Here is a 16749-nt window from a genome sequence, read left to right as displayed (position 1 = left end):
AAACAAAAACTGTTAAGTACAAGGTCGTACTGGGAGTCGAACCCAGATCTCGAGAATCAAAATCTCATGTGCTAGCCGCTACACCATACAACCGAACTGATGAATCTCTATTGATTAGAGTACAAGACATCCTAGCTATGAAAAAAAGTTAAAGAAATGTTTCTTTCATACACCCGTTCATGCGACGAGTGAAACAAAGAACTGCTATACGTTTTATGTTTAAATTGCCAAGGAATGCATCGTTCTTTTCAAACAGGTTTTCTTGATTTCATTTCTTTCTCATTCTCATTCTATTTCTATACAAATGTTTCAATTCTGATTTTCTTTTTTCTGTCGCTCTTTTGGTCCTTGTGTGACAAAATCCTACAACAAACAACAAGAGGGAATTCGGCAAGCTTGACTTTGTCCATCGATAAGATATGCAAGAGGAATTCCAAGTTTATCAACGAAAAAGACTTGTTTAAATAAATAAAAAGAAAAAAAAAGAAAAAAAAAACAAGAAGACAATATGACAATATGAGATTGAAAATTGACTGATGGATATTGATGAAATAAATTCTTCGAACGTTTCCTGTCTTTCCCAGGTGCCTTCTTTAGGAACGATTTTTCTTGTTTTATTTTTGTTTACAAATTGATGGCTTTTGAAAGATTGTTTCTTTATCAACATAGAACGTTTTTTATTGCGTGCTCCCAAGCAAATACGTCTTTTGAGGAGTACATTTACGACATTTAATTATTCCTGACAAATATTTGGTGATTGTTTTACAAGATGTCGTTATGAAAGACGATAGATGAAGTCTCTATCGATGGGAAGCTGTTCTTATATATGTAGGGACCTTAGGAACCTATTCGCAACATTTTGTCTTGGGTTCGATTGAGAGAATTCTTAAAGGTTGTTTGAAATTAAAAAAGGACGAAACGAGTCTTTTTAAAAGCAGGAAAACAAAACAAACCAAATTATCCTCTCGTTTAGCGATTCATTATTCGCTTTTCAGAAGCATAAATCCTTTGGAGTTGTGGACGTTTGTTGTCATTGTCGCATTGTTTTGCTGAGGTTTGCGTTGTAAATAAATAAATAAAAAAAGCAAAAACCTGTTGCTAGGAATTGATTTATAGAGGAAATAGGAGTATTTCTATTTCATTTGATATTCAAAACATGAGCGAAATCTTCAGAAACCCTCCTTCCATTCATAACAGTGATGTTGATGACTCTTTTGAAACCGAAAAAAATGGAAAAAGTAGCATGGAGAAAGAAAGCAATGTGGAAAAGTTTACCTCTCTTTCGGAAGTTTCTCAAAGTTCGCTTTCTAATACCCAAAGCCATTCGAATTCCCTTTTGGACGAAACTTTCAAGTATATGAAAGCAGCAGAGGAATTGGAGCCTTTAAATCCTAAACAAGAAAAAAAACTGCGCTGGAAATTATACTTTACCGTTCTTGCAATGGTAATGCTTTTAGATATGATGCTGTATATCGATAAAGCTACCCTCAGTTACTCCAGCATCCTTGGCCTATTCGATGATACACATATTACAAAAAACCAATACAATGATCTAAACACAATCTTTTATGTGGGATACATAGTAGGTCAAATCCCTGGCCATTTGTTACTACAACGATTTCCTGTGGGAAAATTCGTCGCTACCTCAACGGCTCTTTGGACGATCATAATCTTTTTGCATTGTACGGCTTACAATTTCGGTGGACTTATGGCACTTCGTTTCTTCCTTGGTGTCGTGGAATCCTCTTTGCTTCCTACGATGGAAGCTACACTCGGTATGTTCTTCCCACACAACGAACTGATTTTTCTTCAACCTATCTTTTATATTTCTTGCTACGGATGTAACATTCCCGCTGGTTTTATTGCATATGGCGTGCAGTACGCTACCCATACTGTCTCTCCTTGGAAGCTTTTTATGATCATCGTTGGAGGTATCACTTTCTTTATGACTCTTTGGCTCTTTTTCTATTACCCAGATAATCCTACCAAAGCACGCTTTTTGACAAAAAGTGAACGTTTGCATACGGTAGACCGCGTGCGCAGAAACAATAACAGCGGCATCGAATCCAAAAAATTCAAAAAGTATCAGGTATTCGAAGCTTTAAAAGAACCAGTTACTTGGTTGTTTGCTCTTCATGTTTTCACAAATCAGCTTGCTAATAATCTGGCTTATCAACAAAACTTGTTGTTTACTAGTTTGGGTGTATCGAATTTAAATTCTACCTTGGTCAGTGTCGCTAATTCTGGGTATAATTGTGTGAGCTCTGTTCTTGCTACATACTTTATGACTCTAATTGTGAACCAAAGTGCGTTCCATGGAGCCTTGTGGTACATTCCCTGCTTAGCAGGAGGGATTGCTTCTGTCGCAATCCCTTGGGATCGTAAAATAGGAGAATTGGCTGCCATCATTATAGCAAGCAATTTTGGAATTCCTTTTATTATTTCCCTTGGGTGGATGTCTGCCACATGCTCTGGATATACCAAAAAGCTTACTAGAGGTGTTTTGTTTATGATTGCCTATGCCATAGCCAACATCATTGGACCTCAAATGTGGCAGAGCCATGACGCTCCTAGATATTATCCTGCTTGGATTGTTCAGATCGTTGTTTCTTGGTCGGTTTCTCCCGCAATTCTTTTAACCATCCGTTGGATCCTCGTTCGTCAAAACGAGAAACGCCGTTCTTTACGCGAACAAAATCATGAAGAAAAGATTTCTAAGACTTTGGTTGAGTTCGTAGATTCCTCTGGAAATCCTACTTCAGGATTCATCGATAATTCTATGTTGGATTTGACTGATCAAGAAAATCTGATGTTTATTTATCCATTGTAATGTCCTTTTTTTGTTACGTCTTTCCCCCTTTTGTGCCTTTGTCTTTCCATTTATTATTATTATTGTTTTGCTTTTTTAGTAGTTTCCTTTTGTTTAGATGTTTAGTAAAAGAAATCCATGATGGATTTCACTAATAAAGTATCTCTCCTAATATTTTTATGAAACTCTTATTTTCTGTTGTGCATCTACACGAAATTGTGTCTTGAGTGCTCATAACAACAACACTTGTAGCAGTTTTAAATAGAACACAGGTAGTGCTACGTGTGTACAAAAAAGCAATATCTATGAGCTGGTTAAAAAAAAATAGCGGTAGGAAGCCGATCTCACTTATTCATATTAAAGGATGTGACTGATTTAAACATTCTGACTATAAATTGAAGGATTTATCTAGATTTGTCAATAATGAACTAACGGAATCTTGAACTTTATATCCGGGAGTATATATTTTCGGTTTTTTGCTTAAGGACTTTAAAATAAAACATTTGATGCTTTATTTACTTTTTGTAATGTTACTTATTCTTTAAAACAATAGGTTTTGCTAATATTTGAGAATATTTCTTTAGTACTGCATAGTAGAATTATCAGATGACGAGTTTCGATATCGTTGAAGTTGTTTATTAAATATGCATTTATACCATGCAGTGTTGATTTGAAGTTACAGTTCTTCTCAAAAAGTATTCTCATTAAATGGCGAATATTTAAATCATTATTCTTCAATTCATGATTGAAATAACCCATGTTTGGCTAACAGTGCCGTGAAAAGAAATTGAAACATATTAGGAGATCCTTGAATGAGTGAATGAGAAACAAACATATAATTTTTATGCAAATGTTTTATTATTTGTAATTTAGTGGACTAAGAATCCGTGCTTGCAAAGAATGGCGTGAAAATCGAAGAAGAAATACAACCGTTTCGACAAGATTACAGAAATAAGTAAACACGAAACCTCAGACTTCAGTGTTTGGTCATCAAGAGGTTGAAATTCAGTTTCTTCGTTCGAATGTCTCTCAGACATTGAGCGATTCTATATAGGTTAAAAAGATATTGTGAGAGGAAAAATCTCCAAAGAGTACATACCAAAAGTACAAGACAAAGCATTTCCTAAACCGCTATGCCGTTTACCAAATTTGAATTCATGCTTTAGTGTGCCTTTTGATTTACTGGAACAGTTAGAATATTTTATAGTTATACACAACATACTCGTCAAAACAAGAAATAAGAATATGTTTAGAATGATAAAAATCAACTAGCAAACAGCAGGGTTCAAATATTTAAACACTCCGTACTTCTTCAGGCCGAAAGATGAGGCTAACAGAAGGCATTGGGAACAACTGTATGGAATACTGCGACAAATATATTGCCCAGCACTCTTCCAAATCATATTGGATTTAATGCAATTGACACTAATAGTTAGTCAGTCGTTCAAAATATGGACATCGTTGTCTTACTTGCTAGAAGCAGCATCATAGATGTAATCCAATTCCTACTATTAACAAAAACTAACGGTGATGGATAACATTAAACGAACCATGACATTCTTACACTAACTATGCAGAGTAAAGTAAGAGATGGACAAGGGCTGACCATTGAACAAATTAAAGATTTGTTGAACATCAATACTGAAATTCATATAAGTAAACATAAGACGTAGCGAATAAAGGAAAGGGAATTACGTGACAAGCTGATGCAGGTAAAAACAAAACGACACAACGCAAGCACCAAATGAAAACAAGCCATATTAACGAACTTTGTCAACTTTGGGTTTACTAAAATAGAATTGGCATACGAACAGCTGTTTCATATGGAAGCAATTTCTTCAGCGGTAGGTCCGGCAGGAGGATGAGAAGCAGCCAAATTGCATTGATGAAAGACTCGTGTTTGGCTATCATCATAGGCACCTGTAATGCAATGAATGAGACCGCGATTGTGGAAAATTACGAAATCACCCTCTTTCCAGTCATGGCAGTAAACACGCTCGGGATTGATGCCGGGGCGTTGATAACTGTAGAGTATTTCGCGAACCTTTGCAAGGTCATCGATGACGGTGGTAGAACCCTCTGGATTGTCAATGTAAATCTTTTCGGCACAGCAACCATGAGTTTGAAGAGCAAGCTTACCGGTAACGGGATTCTTCCAAAGAAGAGGAAAAGTCTTAATTTTGCTCTCTTCCCAATCCGGCAATTTGTCCTTTGGGAGTTCCAAGTCCTCCGAGTACATACTTAGGCCATTAGGCAAGGCACGAGCCTTATGGATAGCGACATATGCGTGTGGGAGGTACTGAACACGAGTGCGGGCGGCGATTTTCTTTTGCTCGTCGGAAAGCAAATCAAACAACTTGTAGCCAGAGGCAAACGCAGTTGAACCAAGGGGAACGGGCATTTCATGGCCTGATTTATCATCGTACCGCAGAGTTTGGGTGCCCCGAGGGACTGAAATGGCAGAAAGCGTGGTGACAACAGGAGGATTATAGTCGTAAAGAGCAGCATCAATATGCCAACGATAGAAGCGAGTGACTTGCTTTTTATGTTCTTCTTCGGCTGAAATGGGATCACGATGGAAGCTACGATGATGAGGATGCTTGAGACGAGCTTCAGGTAAGCCGTAATGATTTTGAATTACACCATGGCCGATCAATTGGACCTGTGGTACAGCGGGGACGGTGTGAAGATCGGGATGGAGAATGCTATTTTCTTGCTTATTGGAACTATTCCCATGGCCGTATGTGGAACTCTCGGGGTCAAACCGATGTGTGATGTCGTACTGATTCTGAGGAGGCAGACTGTGTTGGTTGGGAAAGCAAACGACTTGATGTTCAAAGAGTGCGGTGCGGATCTCCTGGAATTGTTCATCAGTCATCTTGCGCAGGTCAATGCCTTCAATAAGGGCACCGAATGAGACATCCGTGCTGTGAGAAGGCAAAGGAGCGGGAGAAATGCGCAAGCCATGAGATGTCGTGTAAGGCTTGAAGGCATTGGAAGCCGTGTTTTGGACGGATAATGTCATAGGAGGAACGTTGGTGGTGGTAGTGGTTTCAATTTTCGTCATTTCTAATATCAACAAACAAAACAAAGGTGGGAGTAAGAGTACAAACTGACAAGCAGACAAGTAGCAAATAACAGTAGTAGTAGTAGTAGTAGTAGAAGTAAAAGAAAAGTTGCAATGTATGAGAGGTAAACTAGACCGTCCGTTAACAAACAACTTTAGGAAAGAAAATTAGTGTAAATTGGGAGGAGAGATCAAACATGTAAATTCGCCGTATTTATAAATGTCCATCCAAGGCCTTGGTGGCTACGTTGTTTTTGGCTTATCAAACACTATGGCCCTGCTCCTTTCATTTTACCATTGATAAGAAGAAATGACATCGTAGAGACGATAGGTTCATCTTCCTTGGAGGTCCGTATATTCTCGTTTTCGACAAACCGGACTCAAAGAGAGATTGTTTTGGTGGTGGTTTTGAATTTGACTCATTGTTTCCTCTCTTTTGTTTCTTTTCTCTCTTTTTTTTTTTTTTTTTTTTTATTTTATTTTAAATTTTTATCCTTCTTTGGTTCTTTGTTGCAAGTGTTTTGTGCTTTAGGAGAAATACGAAACATTGTTCCTTTGGTTATTCGCTTCTTCTTTGTAATTCCTTTGTTTCTTTTTCGTTGCTCGTTGGCTTTTCTAGGTCGCAGATTGTTGCTTGTGCGTTTCGAATTATCAGACCCGGTGCTGGTGTCTCTGTTTTTTGTGGTAAGACAAGGCCGATTTCCGTATTCGTCCAAGTTTCCCAGATATCTAATTCTGGAATCTATCTAGTGAGATTGTACAGGAACTCCGTGGTTTCGTTGGAATGAAGTTTTCCTATTCTCTCTTTCTCTTTGTGTCTCTCCTTTCTATTTTCTTGCCGTTTGAGCTTCAACATGCCTACTCTACTGATCATTAATCCAAACTCGTCTCGCTTCATTACCGATTCCCTCCAGGAGAAGCTGCCCAAATTGGTTGCCCCAGATGTTACATTGCGCTTCTTTACCTGCCCAGCTCCAGGAGCTGCCGTCATCGACTCAATCACAGAGGCCACCCTTACAGCTTCCCTGGTCTTTCAGTCTCTTAGACCCGAGACGCTAGAAGGAATCGATGCCATCGTTGTGGCTTGCTACTCACCTACGCCTCTCGTCGACATGATCCGCGAGTCGTTCCAGCTTCCTTGCATGGGCATCGTTCAAGCCTCGGTCTTGGCTGCTCTAACCGTTGGTCGAAAGGTCGGCATCCTTACCAGTACTTTTCGTTCAGAATGTTTGCTGTACGAACTCCTCCAATCCTTTGGCCTGGAACGTTCTCGCATCGCAGCCATTGCCTCCACAGGACGTACTGTGCTGCAACTCTCCAACATGGATCCTGAAGAACGCAAATCTCTCCTGGTACAGCGCGCACAAGAACTCGTCCGTGTCCACGGTGCCGACTCGATTTGTTTGGGAGGCGCTGCCTTGGCGGCCATCCGTGATTCGATTCAAGAAGCCGTGGGTCCAGAGATCCCCATCATTGATGGCGTCCACGCTGCTGTAGAGCAGCTCTCTGGTCTTGTACGACAAAGACTAACGACTTCGAAATCTGGTACTTATCAGTACCCATAAGTGCGTACCCATATGTCGGCCTGCACTATTCATAGACGGAAGCAGGTAGTAATAAAAAGAAAAAAAAAAAAAAAAAAAAAAAAAAAAAAAAAAAAAAAAAAAAAAAAAAAAAAAAAAAAAGAAAAAGAGATTGTTTTCCTATTCGTACTGCTTTACTCGTTCAACTAGTTTTACTACTCTTACGTCCATAGACGCTACTTTCCTATATCTAGATTTCTACAAGTTCATAGCTGCTCTTTGGCTTTCATATTCAACGAGAACAAAATTGAATTCATCTAACATAAAACCAGCAAAAAGAGAAAAGGCTTAGAGAAGGACACAACAATGTATGTCCTTTGATCACTCCTAGCGCATTCTCATTTATTGCTTGCCAAAGTACTTGGAGGGATCCTTAGTATCAATGGAATCAGCACCCTTTTGCCAGTTAGCAGGGCAAACTTCACCGTGCTCTTCAACGAATTGGAAAGCATCCAAAAGACGAAGAGACTCTTCAACGGAACGACCGACGGGAAGGTCGTTGATGGTGATTTGACGCAAAACGCCGTTAGGGTCAATCAAGAAGAGACCACGGAAAGCAACACCAGCGTCTTCGATCAAGACACCATAGTCACGGGAGATCTTGTGGTTACCGTCGGACAAGAGGGGGATCTTGATACCACCCAAACCACCGTCCTTACGGGGAGTGTTGATGAAGGCAAGGTGAGAGTATTCAGAGTCAGTAGAGGCCAAGATAACTTCAGCACCACGTTCAGCAAACTTGGAAGCAGCTTCAGAGAAAGCGACAATCTCAGTAGGGCAGACAAAAGTGAAGTCGAGAGGGTAGAAGCCCAAGAAGACCCACTTACCCTTGTATTGGGACAAGGAGATTTCTTCAAAAGCACCGTTCACGACGGCAGTACCCTTAAAGTCGGGAGCAGGTTGTCCAATGTTCAATACCATTTTTCTTTAAGATTTCTCGAGTATTACTTGAGTGTTTCTTTGTTCGATGGAGGAAAAGTATGGAGGAGACCACCCTTTATATAGTCTGGGGGCGATGCCCCGCTGATTTGAAAGCTCGCGATTAGACGAGGTCGTAGATCGTTCGATGGTGTTCTAGATCGCCAATTCCTCCCTTGATAGCCTAATCAGCTTAGCTAAGGTTTAGTCAGGATGACATTATGTCATCAAAAAATTAAAAGTACCGCAACCGAAGACCGTCGATCCTTTTGGTCTGGACAGGTTCTGCTGATTCATTTGCCTTGGAGAGCGGTAAAGGGGTTAGTGTGCTGTGATAGAATGCGGCAAATGAATTTGAAGGAGAGAGAGAAAAGGAAAGACTTGATTAACAAAGGGTGGTATTGGGATGGTATCGTCGTAAGAAAATGTTTTTTTCTCTACTACTCTGTTGAGTACAAGATTTGTCATCTATTCTTGTCGGTTTCTTTATTCGTGATCGGTCAACGTTGAGGTTGAGGACCTGTTTGATGACTCGTGTCCTTTGGACCATATCCATCTTGCTGGTTTTGGAAAGCACTCCAAGAAATGGAGAGAAAACGAGCGAGTTTTTAGGCTCTAATAGAATACGAAAACGACTAGAAATGCAAAGAATGCATTTCTAACCCATCGCGTTGTTTGGCATTTCAATTTAATGTCGCAAAACGTCGCTCCAAATAAGCTTATATTCAAGCGACACAAACTCGATACCTAACAAACAGCATCGTGTCGAAAAGAAAAAAAGAAAAAAAAAAGAAAAAGGAAAAGAAAACAGTTTAAGATGACTCTACTCTCTGTTGTATCCAACGATTCTCTCATCAGCGTTTGCCTTGTCCTCTCCACAAGAACCGAGAACCAAGAACCGAAATGGACTCTGGAAAGCAGCAACTTCAACGTTGGCTGAATCATCAAGTTCTTATTGAAGTTTCTGATCGCCGGAAATTTTATGGATGCTTTTTATGCACAGATCATGAGGGAACCGCCATCTTGTCCAACACAACGGAGGATTCCAATGGTAATGTCGAAATGTTGTGCAAAGGCACTGCTAACAGCTCTATATAGGCCTAACTCGAGCATTGGGTCTTGTTGTGATCCCCGGAAAACACATCAAGTCTTTTTCTCTGCATGTTTAGGATTTCTAGCTTCTCATGAAAAGGACTCTCCATAAAACAATAGGAATCTCGTTGTTGTTGCCGTTCTTTAAAACTTGTACAAGGAAAATGGAAGTCTCACAAAGTAGCGCTAGCAGCTCGTTCCAATTCTTGAATCCTTGGAAACGTTTCGCAATTTTCCAAATCAACTTGGATGACTGTTTGACGACGCGAATTCGCTTGATCTCTCAGAGATCCTGATATCCTGGCATATAACGCTTCCATGTTTCCAACAAAAGCACCATTTCCCTCTCTACCTCGCTCCATCCACAGCATCTACTCTTTCCCTCCAAGACCTATCCTTCCATTGGCAAACTGCCACTTTCTAGCTCCACCTTGCAGATATCTATTCCCTAATCTAAGAATCACCTTCAAAAACAAGCAGACAATATTAGAAGCTTACAAGCTTGCAAACCCGAATTCAAGGGTCGCCTCTTGTTGACGGAGCAATCTAGAAAAGAATGAAATACATGCTTTGTTTTGCTTTTCCTCTTTGTAAGTCTCCTTCTCTCCATCTCCCATTCAAATAGACCACTTCATCTTCCATTCCTGTATCTCCGTCGCTTGCATTTTCCATAAGCAAGAAAGGACCCCGATAGCTTCCCTCTTCCAAATCTCTTTTTCGTTTCTTTACATTTCTATTTGTTTGTTCTTCTTTTCTCTCGCCTTGTTTTCGTTTTTTTTTGACGTCACAATTGAGAGACACTCCCTTGTGCGCGTTGGTTTCCTGCATATTTCTTCCATCCACTTCCTTCCGTATAGTAACTTGTTTTCAGGATAAAATTTGCCTTTCACTTGATTGTATTTATAAAATTATCCTTCAATTGACTCGTATATCCAAAGAGTTGCTAGAAATCGACGGTTTATCATGAGCAAGAGTTATCAGAGCGTTCCTCAAGAGGAACCCATAGAAAGTAATGTGGGACCTGCCCAAGCTCCTCCTTCCTACACAGAAGTCGGAGAAACAAATCCTGCTGCAACTCCTGCTGTGGAGGAGGTATTCAAGGATACAAGGCCGGTGGCCGAATGTGGCCGAACCATTCGAATGGCCTTTTTGAGAAAAGTTTATGCAATTCTGAGTGCTCAGCTTTTTGTCACCTCGTTATTTGGCGGCATTTTTTATTTGGAACCGACATTGTCCCTTTGGGTGAAAAACCACCCATGGTTTTTACTTGTCAATTTCTTTGTGTCTCTGGGCGTCCTCTTCGGCCTTATTTTGAAGCCGTATTCGTACCCTAGAAACTACATTCTCCTTTTTACATTCACGGCTTTGGAAGGTCTTACCCTAGGCACTGCCATTTCCTTCTTCTCAGCTCGCATTATCTTGGAAGCCGTGTTTATTACCCTCGGAATCTTTGTGGCTCTTACCGCTTTTACTTTCCAATCCAAGTATGACTTCAGTCGTCTTGGAGGCTTTCTCTACATTTCGTTATGGACGCTTGTTTTATCCCCCTTGGTTTTTATGTTTATGCCATCCATGCCCTTGGCTGAACTGGCTTTTGCTGGCTTTGGCACACTTGTCTTTTGCGGTTACATCTTGTACGACACTCATAATATCCTTCATCGCTATTCTCCCGAAGAATTCATCATGTCCAGTTTGATGTTGTACCTTGACTTTATCAACTTGTTTGTTCGTGTTCTGCAGATCGTCGGAATGCTTCAAGATGATGATCGCTAAAAAAAATATTTATAGTCTGTTTTACGGTCGTTTGCCCGGTCTTTTCTCCTTCTCTTTCGATTCTACTTGTTTCGTTTTCATGGGCAATCTCTATGAAGCCTTGATTCTTCTTTTGTATTGCAGAATGCTTCATTGATCAATTACGTGCAAAAAAAAACCGCTTATATCGACATCAACTTTACTTTTTATCTTATTTATTGATGGTGCACTGTCTCTGTTTTCGTATCTCTTTATATTTGGTTGACGTTGAAAAAATAAATTATCAAAAACAATATTTCGAGGCGAACTTCGTTTCAATACCACATTTTATTCTCGTTGCAAGCATCCGTGTTTCTTTTCGAAATTCTATATTTTCGTACATTTCATCTTTTGTTTACCGTTTAATGCACTTCCTTCCACATTTGTATTTTGTATTTCACCCTACGCTAAGTCTGCTTTAACGTACTCAATATATAGTTTCACACTTTGATACAGCATATTTCGTAAAAACCTACCAACTACCAACACCTGGTAAACAATCCATTGTTCATGGAAAAACCAGATGAAAGTGGATTCAATCAATTGAAGGGATCGTTTACGCGTGAGGAAACAAGGAGGAGTTTTTCTCATTCTCAGAAAGAGTCGAACAAGGATGTGTCGCCTGTAGAGGATGATGAAAGTGCGACAGCAGAGGATGTGGATGCACAGGAGACACGCCAAAAGAGGTTTACGTCCTCCCTACAAGGGAATCGGTTTGAAGAATTGCGACGTTTGCGTGATAAGGAGCGTGAAGATGCTATCCAGAAGGGATTAATTGACGACCCTTCCAAACCAAGGCAACTGGATGAAGCGGTGACCTTTATAGGTACCTGCCAAGACATGTGTCCTGAATATGAGCGTGAACAGCGTGAATATCAAAACAATTTAGAACGATGGGAAATAAATCCCGAAACTGGCCGTGTCGACAAAAACCTGGCAGTCAAAGCTTTTCATCGTCCTGCTGCAGGAAACGAACAGGCGCTTCCTTCTGATGTCCGTCCTCCTCCCGTTTTAAAGGTTTGAATTTTCTCGCAGTTATCCTTCAATCGTCGTCTTTAATACATGACGGCTTTTTGAAGGATTCCTCTTTTTGTTACTTTTGTGCAATTTATTCACACGTGCCTTAGAAATCACTTGATTACTTAATTGACAAAATCGTCTGCGGACTTTATCCTTTGGACTCGACCCACTTTTTCGTGCGTGACCGAACACGCTCTATTCGCCAAGACTTTACCTTACAAAACAACCGAGGGTTAGAAGCCGTGGCTTGCCATGAACGGATTGCCAGGTATCATATTCTTTGTTTACATCAATTGTGCGAAAAGAAAAATTTTAGTTCACAACAAGAAGTGGAGCAGCTTCGAAAGGGTAAGCACCGATTTTTGTAGCTCTTTTTCTTGTCTCTTATCTTTATTAACTAACCGTTAGTTTTGCAATCCTTATGTGAATTTTATGACGACCTTCGAAAAGAAGGTAAATCCAGTCCTAATGAAGCTGAGTTTCGATCTTATTCCATCATTACGCATCTTCGTGATCAAGATGTTGTTCGACAGTCTCAAAATTTGCCTATCGATATCTTCAATGATCCCCGTGTACAGTTGTCCTTACGACTGTCAGCCCTTGCTCAAAAAAACAATGAGCGGGTTGGTCACTTACTTCCCTTAAATACGGAAGCTACTCCGAATTTGTATACTAGATTTTTTAAACTTGTCAAATCTCCCTCTGTGACGTACTTGATGGCATGCTTGTTAGAATCCCACTTTACATCTATTCGAAAAGGTGCCATCAAGGCCATGCGCAAAGCCTATATGTCAGTTCATGCGAAATTCCCTTGTGTTGATTTGCAGCGAATACTCCGGTTTGACACTATAGGTAATGTTTTCGACTTTTGCGAATATTATGCTTTGGAGGTTTTTGAAGAAAACGGAGAACCAGTTGTAAACTTAAACAAGGTTGGTTATTTCGATGACTCAAAGCCTGATTCAATGCAACGCTTTTCCCACGCATTGGTTGAATCTAAATTAAACAATCGCTCTTTTGCTGCTATAATAAATGGAGATACTGCCCCGATAGGGGAGACGAAATCTCCCGTTTCGAAGGAAATAAGGCCGAAATTTCCTGTTAGTAAGCCAACGTTTAATGTTGAAAATCCGTCTGTTGCCGGGGAAAAAGGCAGTAACTCAGTTTTGTCTAGAGGGAAACTTAACATACATGCACCCACTTTCACCCCCAGCTTTTCTTTTTCTGTCCCCAAAACACCTTTGAATGCTGAACTTTTTAGGTCCAGTGATGAGTCATTACCTTCCGGTGCAGAAAAAGCGCTGAAGCCCTTACCGCCTCCAAGCATAAAAAAGCCTACTCCTCTTGAAAGAAAACCGGTGTTTTCTTCAAATGATGTAAATTTGATATTTCGATCCATAGTGGAGCGTACGTTGACTCCGTTATGTGGCCGGATATGCAAAGAAGTTTACGATGAATTTATAAGCGAAACCTCCCAAACAATTTATATGTCAATGGTAAAGGATTTAATACGCCTCTCCAGTTTAGAGGCTCTCACTGTTGAAACCCACAACAGCACCATAAAAGCAAGGGCATTTAGTCGTATAAAACTGAAAGCTCAACATTGCTGGCTTGAAAAACGAAAACGCGAAATTCAACGACTAAAAGAACAACAGCAGCAAGAGCACTATAAAGCTGTTTTGGGTACTTTACTTGGAAGCTCATGTCTGAATAGTCGTAGCGCACATGGTACGCGTGTTTTCAGTGGAGACTATAATATAAAAAATGAATTAGCATCTGAACAGATTAGACAGGAACATGATCGGATACAGAAATTTTGGAAGGAAGAAGACATAGATTCTTTCTTTAACTTGTTAAGCAAACACGATTTAAGCTCGCCGTGGCATCTATTGATTTTTAGCGCATCGAATAAGCCATCTATTTATCGCTGGTTCAGGTCGAAACTAGGTCTCAAGTGTTCATCTAATCCTTCTGTTTGGAGCTTAACTCGCAGAATTTTGAACAGGGAGTATACCTTACTAATGCCGGATACTATACTGGATTTGACTACGCAGCGGATGTGTTACGGAGCCTGCGTTTATGACATGGGTTTGGTTGAGGATAGTGTTTGCAACTCTTCATTGATATGTAGTGGTAACGGTCGGAATCCGGAAAAGTATAAATTGACAGATCCTTTAAGAGATAATCTTTTCTCTTTTTTACGAGTTGTTTCTGATCGCACAACGACGAAGTTTCCTCTTTTGCTAGTCATGTGGACAAAAAGTAATTATACCCTAAAAGACTATGTCGAACGATTAAGATTCATGGACATCATTACCTCTTCATGGTCGGCAGTCAGCAGCATTCACGTGTTAACCATAAGGGCTGTTGAAGACGCCACTTTGGGTGAAAGCCTCAAGTTGCTGTCATCCAACGTTACTTCTGAACATTCACCTTCATTTCAAGTCGAGCAAGTTTCTCAAAATAATAGAAAGAGAGAAGCTGAGATTAGAGTAAACAGTATGCGCAAAAAGCGGCCGCTTAGAAGAACAATACCTTCGTTTGAGGAGGAGATTACGGGCAATCACGATGATATGTCTTATGTACTATCCAATGCAAAAGACGAGACGGATGAATTAACGTTACTGCGTGAGAAAATAAAAAAGGCGCAAGAAGTTTTAAACAAGGTGCAAACAACAAAATGACATTTAAAGATGACTAAATCATGTACTAACGATGATAATCTTTTTAATGATGTATATTAGAATGAAATTTTGAGTTCCCCATTCATTTCGTAATTTATAAATGGAGAGACATGACCAAAAAGGTGTTAAAATTGTTCGAGTAAGAGTAAAAGGGATTTGCTGATTATGTAAAGTCCAAGATTAAGGCACGGCGTCCTCCGATTCGAAGAACTGCGAGGTTGTTATGTGTGAGGCTGACGTTAGGATCAAGTACTGTTTCATGTGCAATGGAAATTGCACCTGATCGAATATGTTCAGAGGCTTCTTTTCTTGAAGTATAAATACCCAGCTCACGAAGTAGTCTAGAGAAAGGTATAGGACCCATGGATGAATCAACCTTGTAATAACAATTAGATGTTTTAAATATATTCTTTAATTCATCAATTGATGGCAATGCAGTATTTTTTTCAGCAACAAAAAAGCCAAAGGGTGCGAGCTGAGAACCGTGCAAAAGTTCTGTTTGCAGTTGTGCAAGTTTAGCATTGTTTTTTCCGTGTACCATATGAACAATGTTAAATGCAAGGGAATGCTGAATTAAACGAGAGGAAGGATTCTGAAAGTGCTTTGATTTTATGCGTTCTAAATCTTCGCTGGAAAGTAGAGTCAACATATCCAAATAATTGGAGGCGATATCATCAGGTAGGGAAATAAAAGACTAAAAATGTAAGCATGAAAATGCAAAAAAAAAAAGATTTAATTCTACAGAATGACTCTTACCTGATAAAGACTATAGGAGTCGGTCAAGGATGGATCCAACCATATAGCATTTCCTGCGGATTTGCCAAACTTTTGACCACTTGCAGTCGTCAATAATGGAGTGGTAAGAGCATATACCGGGGATTTTAACATTGTTTTTGGATAGAATCGACGGATGAGGTCTGTACCAGCTGTGATGTTTCCCCATTGATCACTGCCGCCTATTTGTAGATTTACTCCATGATCTTTATAAAGATGAAGAAAGTCGTATGCTTGCAACAGTTGATAAGTAAGCTCTGAGAATGATATACCAGTGGAACTTTGTAAACGAGAGGTTACACTGTCCCGAGCGAGCATTTGACCAACGCGTACATGCCGGCCTACTTCATTAAGAAAAGTCAGTAGATTCATATTTTTGTACCAATCCAAATTGTGTACAATGCTCCAAGTACGAGAAGAAGCATGTGCACCTTCAGGTTTATATCCACAGTCCTCAGCGTAAGTTGAGACTTTCTTCGATAAGCAAAAAATCTGCTTTTCAATGTTTTCTTTGTTTCGATTTCTAACATCCTGATCCAGTTGGTGTCGATCTGTGGTTCTTCCAGAGGGATCTCCTAGCTGAACGGTTGCATCGCCAATTAGGCTGTAGACGGGAATACCATGCAGATACAAATGTATCAAAGGCATTAAAGCTACTAAATTTCCTACATGAAGTGAACCAGCAGTAGGATCTACTCCACTGTACGCGCCTTGTACTTTCCAGCCAGACTGAAATCTGCAGACAACTTGTCAGCATACCGAATAAAAAGGCCGTCAATTTTTCTTACTTACGGTGAAGAATTAGAAACCAAAGAACGCGCTGTCAATTGTTTCCAACATGCTAAAATGCGCGACATGGATCGATGGAGAATATGGATGTATAAGTCCTCTGCTTTTGGCTTGTTTACTTTGTTATCCGGGGGAGGACCGCGGCCTTTCCTTCGGAAAGTAACGGATGCTAAGGTAACAAACACAATCCTTGGAAGATCGTAAACTTCCCAAGAACCAGCA

At 40.0% G+C, this 16749-nt stretch overlaps 8 protein-coding genes and 1 non-coding gene across 9 annotated transcripts; 5 read left to right on the top strand and 4 right to left on the bottom strand.

The window, feature by feature from the left end:
• Window positions 1-21: 21 nt before the first annotated feature.
• SOMG_20279 lies at window positions 22-93 on the bottom strand. Its single transcript has one exon. It is a non-coding gene; the product is annotated as a tRNA-Gln (tRNA).
• Window positions 94-1156: 1063 nt separating this feature from the next.
• On the top strand, window positions 1157-2830 carry SOMG_04882 (cysteine transmembrane transporter; the record flags this gene model as incomplete). Its single annotated transcript, XM_056183659.1, has 1 exon — window positions 1157-2830. One exon carries the CDS (start codon window positions 1157-1159, stop codon window positions 2828-2830), a length of 1674 nt encoding a protein of 557 aa, XP_056039597.1.
• A 1798-nt stretch (window positions 2831-4628) lies between these two features.
• On the bottom strand, window positions 4629-5876 carry xan1 (alpha-ketoglutarate-dependent xanthine dioxygenase Xan1; the record flags this gene model as incomplete). The annotated part of the gene is made up of 1 exon (XM_056183658.1): window positions 4629-5876. One exon carries the CDS (start codon window positions 5874-5876, stop codon window positions 4629-4631), a length of 1248 nt encoding a protein of 415 aa, XP_056039746.1.
• An 854-nt stretch (window positions 5877-6730) lies between these two features.
• Window positions 6731-7441, top strand: SOMG_04880 (hydantoin racemase family, implicated in amino acid, or derivative metabolism; the record flags this gene model as incomplete). Its single annotated transcript, XM_056183657.1, has 1 exon — window positions 6731-7441. One exon carries the CDS (start codon window positions 6731-6733, stop codon window positions 7439-7441), a length of 711 nt encoding a protein of 236 aa, XP_056039721.1.
• A 360-nt stretch (window positions 7442-7801) lies between these two features.
• On the bottom strand, window positions 7802-8380 carry tpx1 (thioredoxin peroxidase Tpx1; the record flags this gene model as incomplete). Its single annotated transcript, XM_056183656.1, has 1 exon — window positions 7802-8380. One exon carries the CDS (start codon window positions 8378-8380, stop codon window positions 7802-7804), a length of 579 nt encoding a protein of 192 aa, XP_056039712.1.
• Window positions 8381-9280: 900 nt separating this feature from the next.
• naa38 (NatC N-acetyltransferase non-catalytic Sm-like domain subunit Naa38) lies at window positions 9281-9546 on the top strand (the record flags this gene model as incomplete). Its single annotated transcript, XM_056183655.1, has 2 exons — window positions 9281-9428; window positions 9476-9546. The coding sequence occupies 2 exons, from the start codon at window positions 9281-9283 to the stop codon at window positions 9544-9546; spliced, it is 219 nt and encodes a 72-aa protein (XP_056039254.1).
• An 886-nt stretch (window positions 9547-10432) lies between these two features.
• Window positions 10433-11242, top strand: bxi1 (BAX inhibitor family protein Bxi1; the record flags this gene model as incomplete). Its single annotated transcript, XM_056183654.1, has 1 exon — window positions 10433-11242. The coding sequence occupies one exon, from the start codon at window positions 10433-10435 to the stop codon at window positions 11240-11242; it is 810 nt and encodes a 269-aa protein (XP_056039030.1).
• A 528-nt stretch (window positions 11243-11770) lies between these two features.
• Window positions 11771-14964, top strand: sac3 (TREX2 complex subunit Sac3; the record flags this gene model as incomplete). Its single annotated transcript, XM_056183653.1, has 3 exons — window positions 11771-12277; window positions 12388-12628; window positions 12689-14964. 3 exons carry the CDS (start codon window positions 11771-11773, stop codon window positions 14962-14964), a joined length of 3024 nt encoding a protein of 1007 aa, XP_056039296.1.
• Window positions 14965-15127: 163 nt separating this feature from the next.
• On the bottom strand, window positions 15128-16595 carry SOMG_04875 (mitochondrial tyrosine-tRNA ligase; the record flags this gene model as incomplete). The annotated part of the gene is made up of 3 exons (XM_056183652.1): window positions 15128-15658; window positions 15721-16474; window positions 16531-16595. 3 exons carry the CDS (start codon window positions 16593-16595, stop codon window positions 15128-15130), a joined length of 1350 nt encoding a protein of 449 aa, XP_056039699.1.
• Window positions 16596-16749: the final 154 nt, after the last annotated feature.

The sequence above is a fragment of the Schizosaccharomyces osmophilus genome, chromosome 3 (genome assembly GCF_027921745.1).
Source record: "Schizosaccharomyces osmophilus chromosome 3, complete sequence".
NCBI classification, from domain to species: Eukaryota; Fungi; Ascomycota; class Schizosaccharomycetes; order Schizosaccharomycetales; family Schizosaccharomycetaceae; genus Schizosaccharomyces; species Schizosaccharomyces osmophilus.
This window is presented reverse-complemented; position numbering and strand designations above follow the sequence as displayed.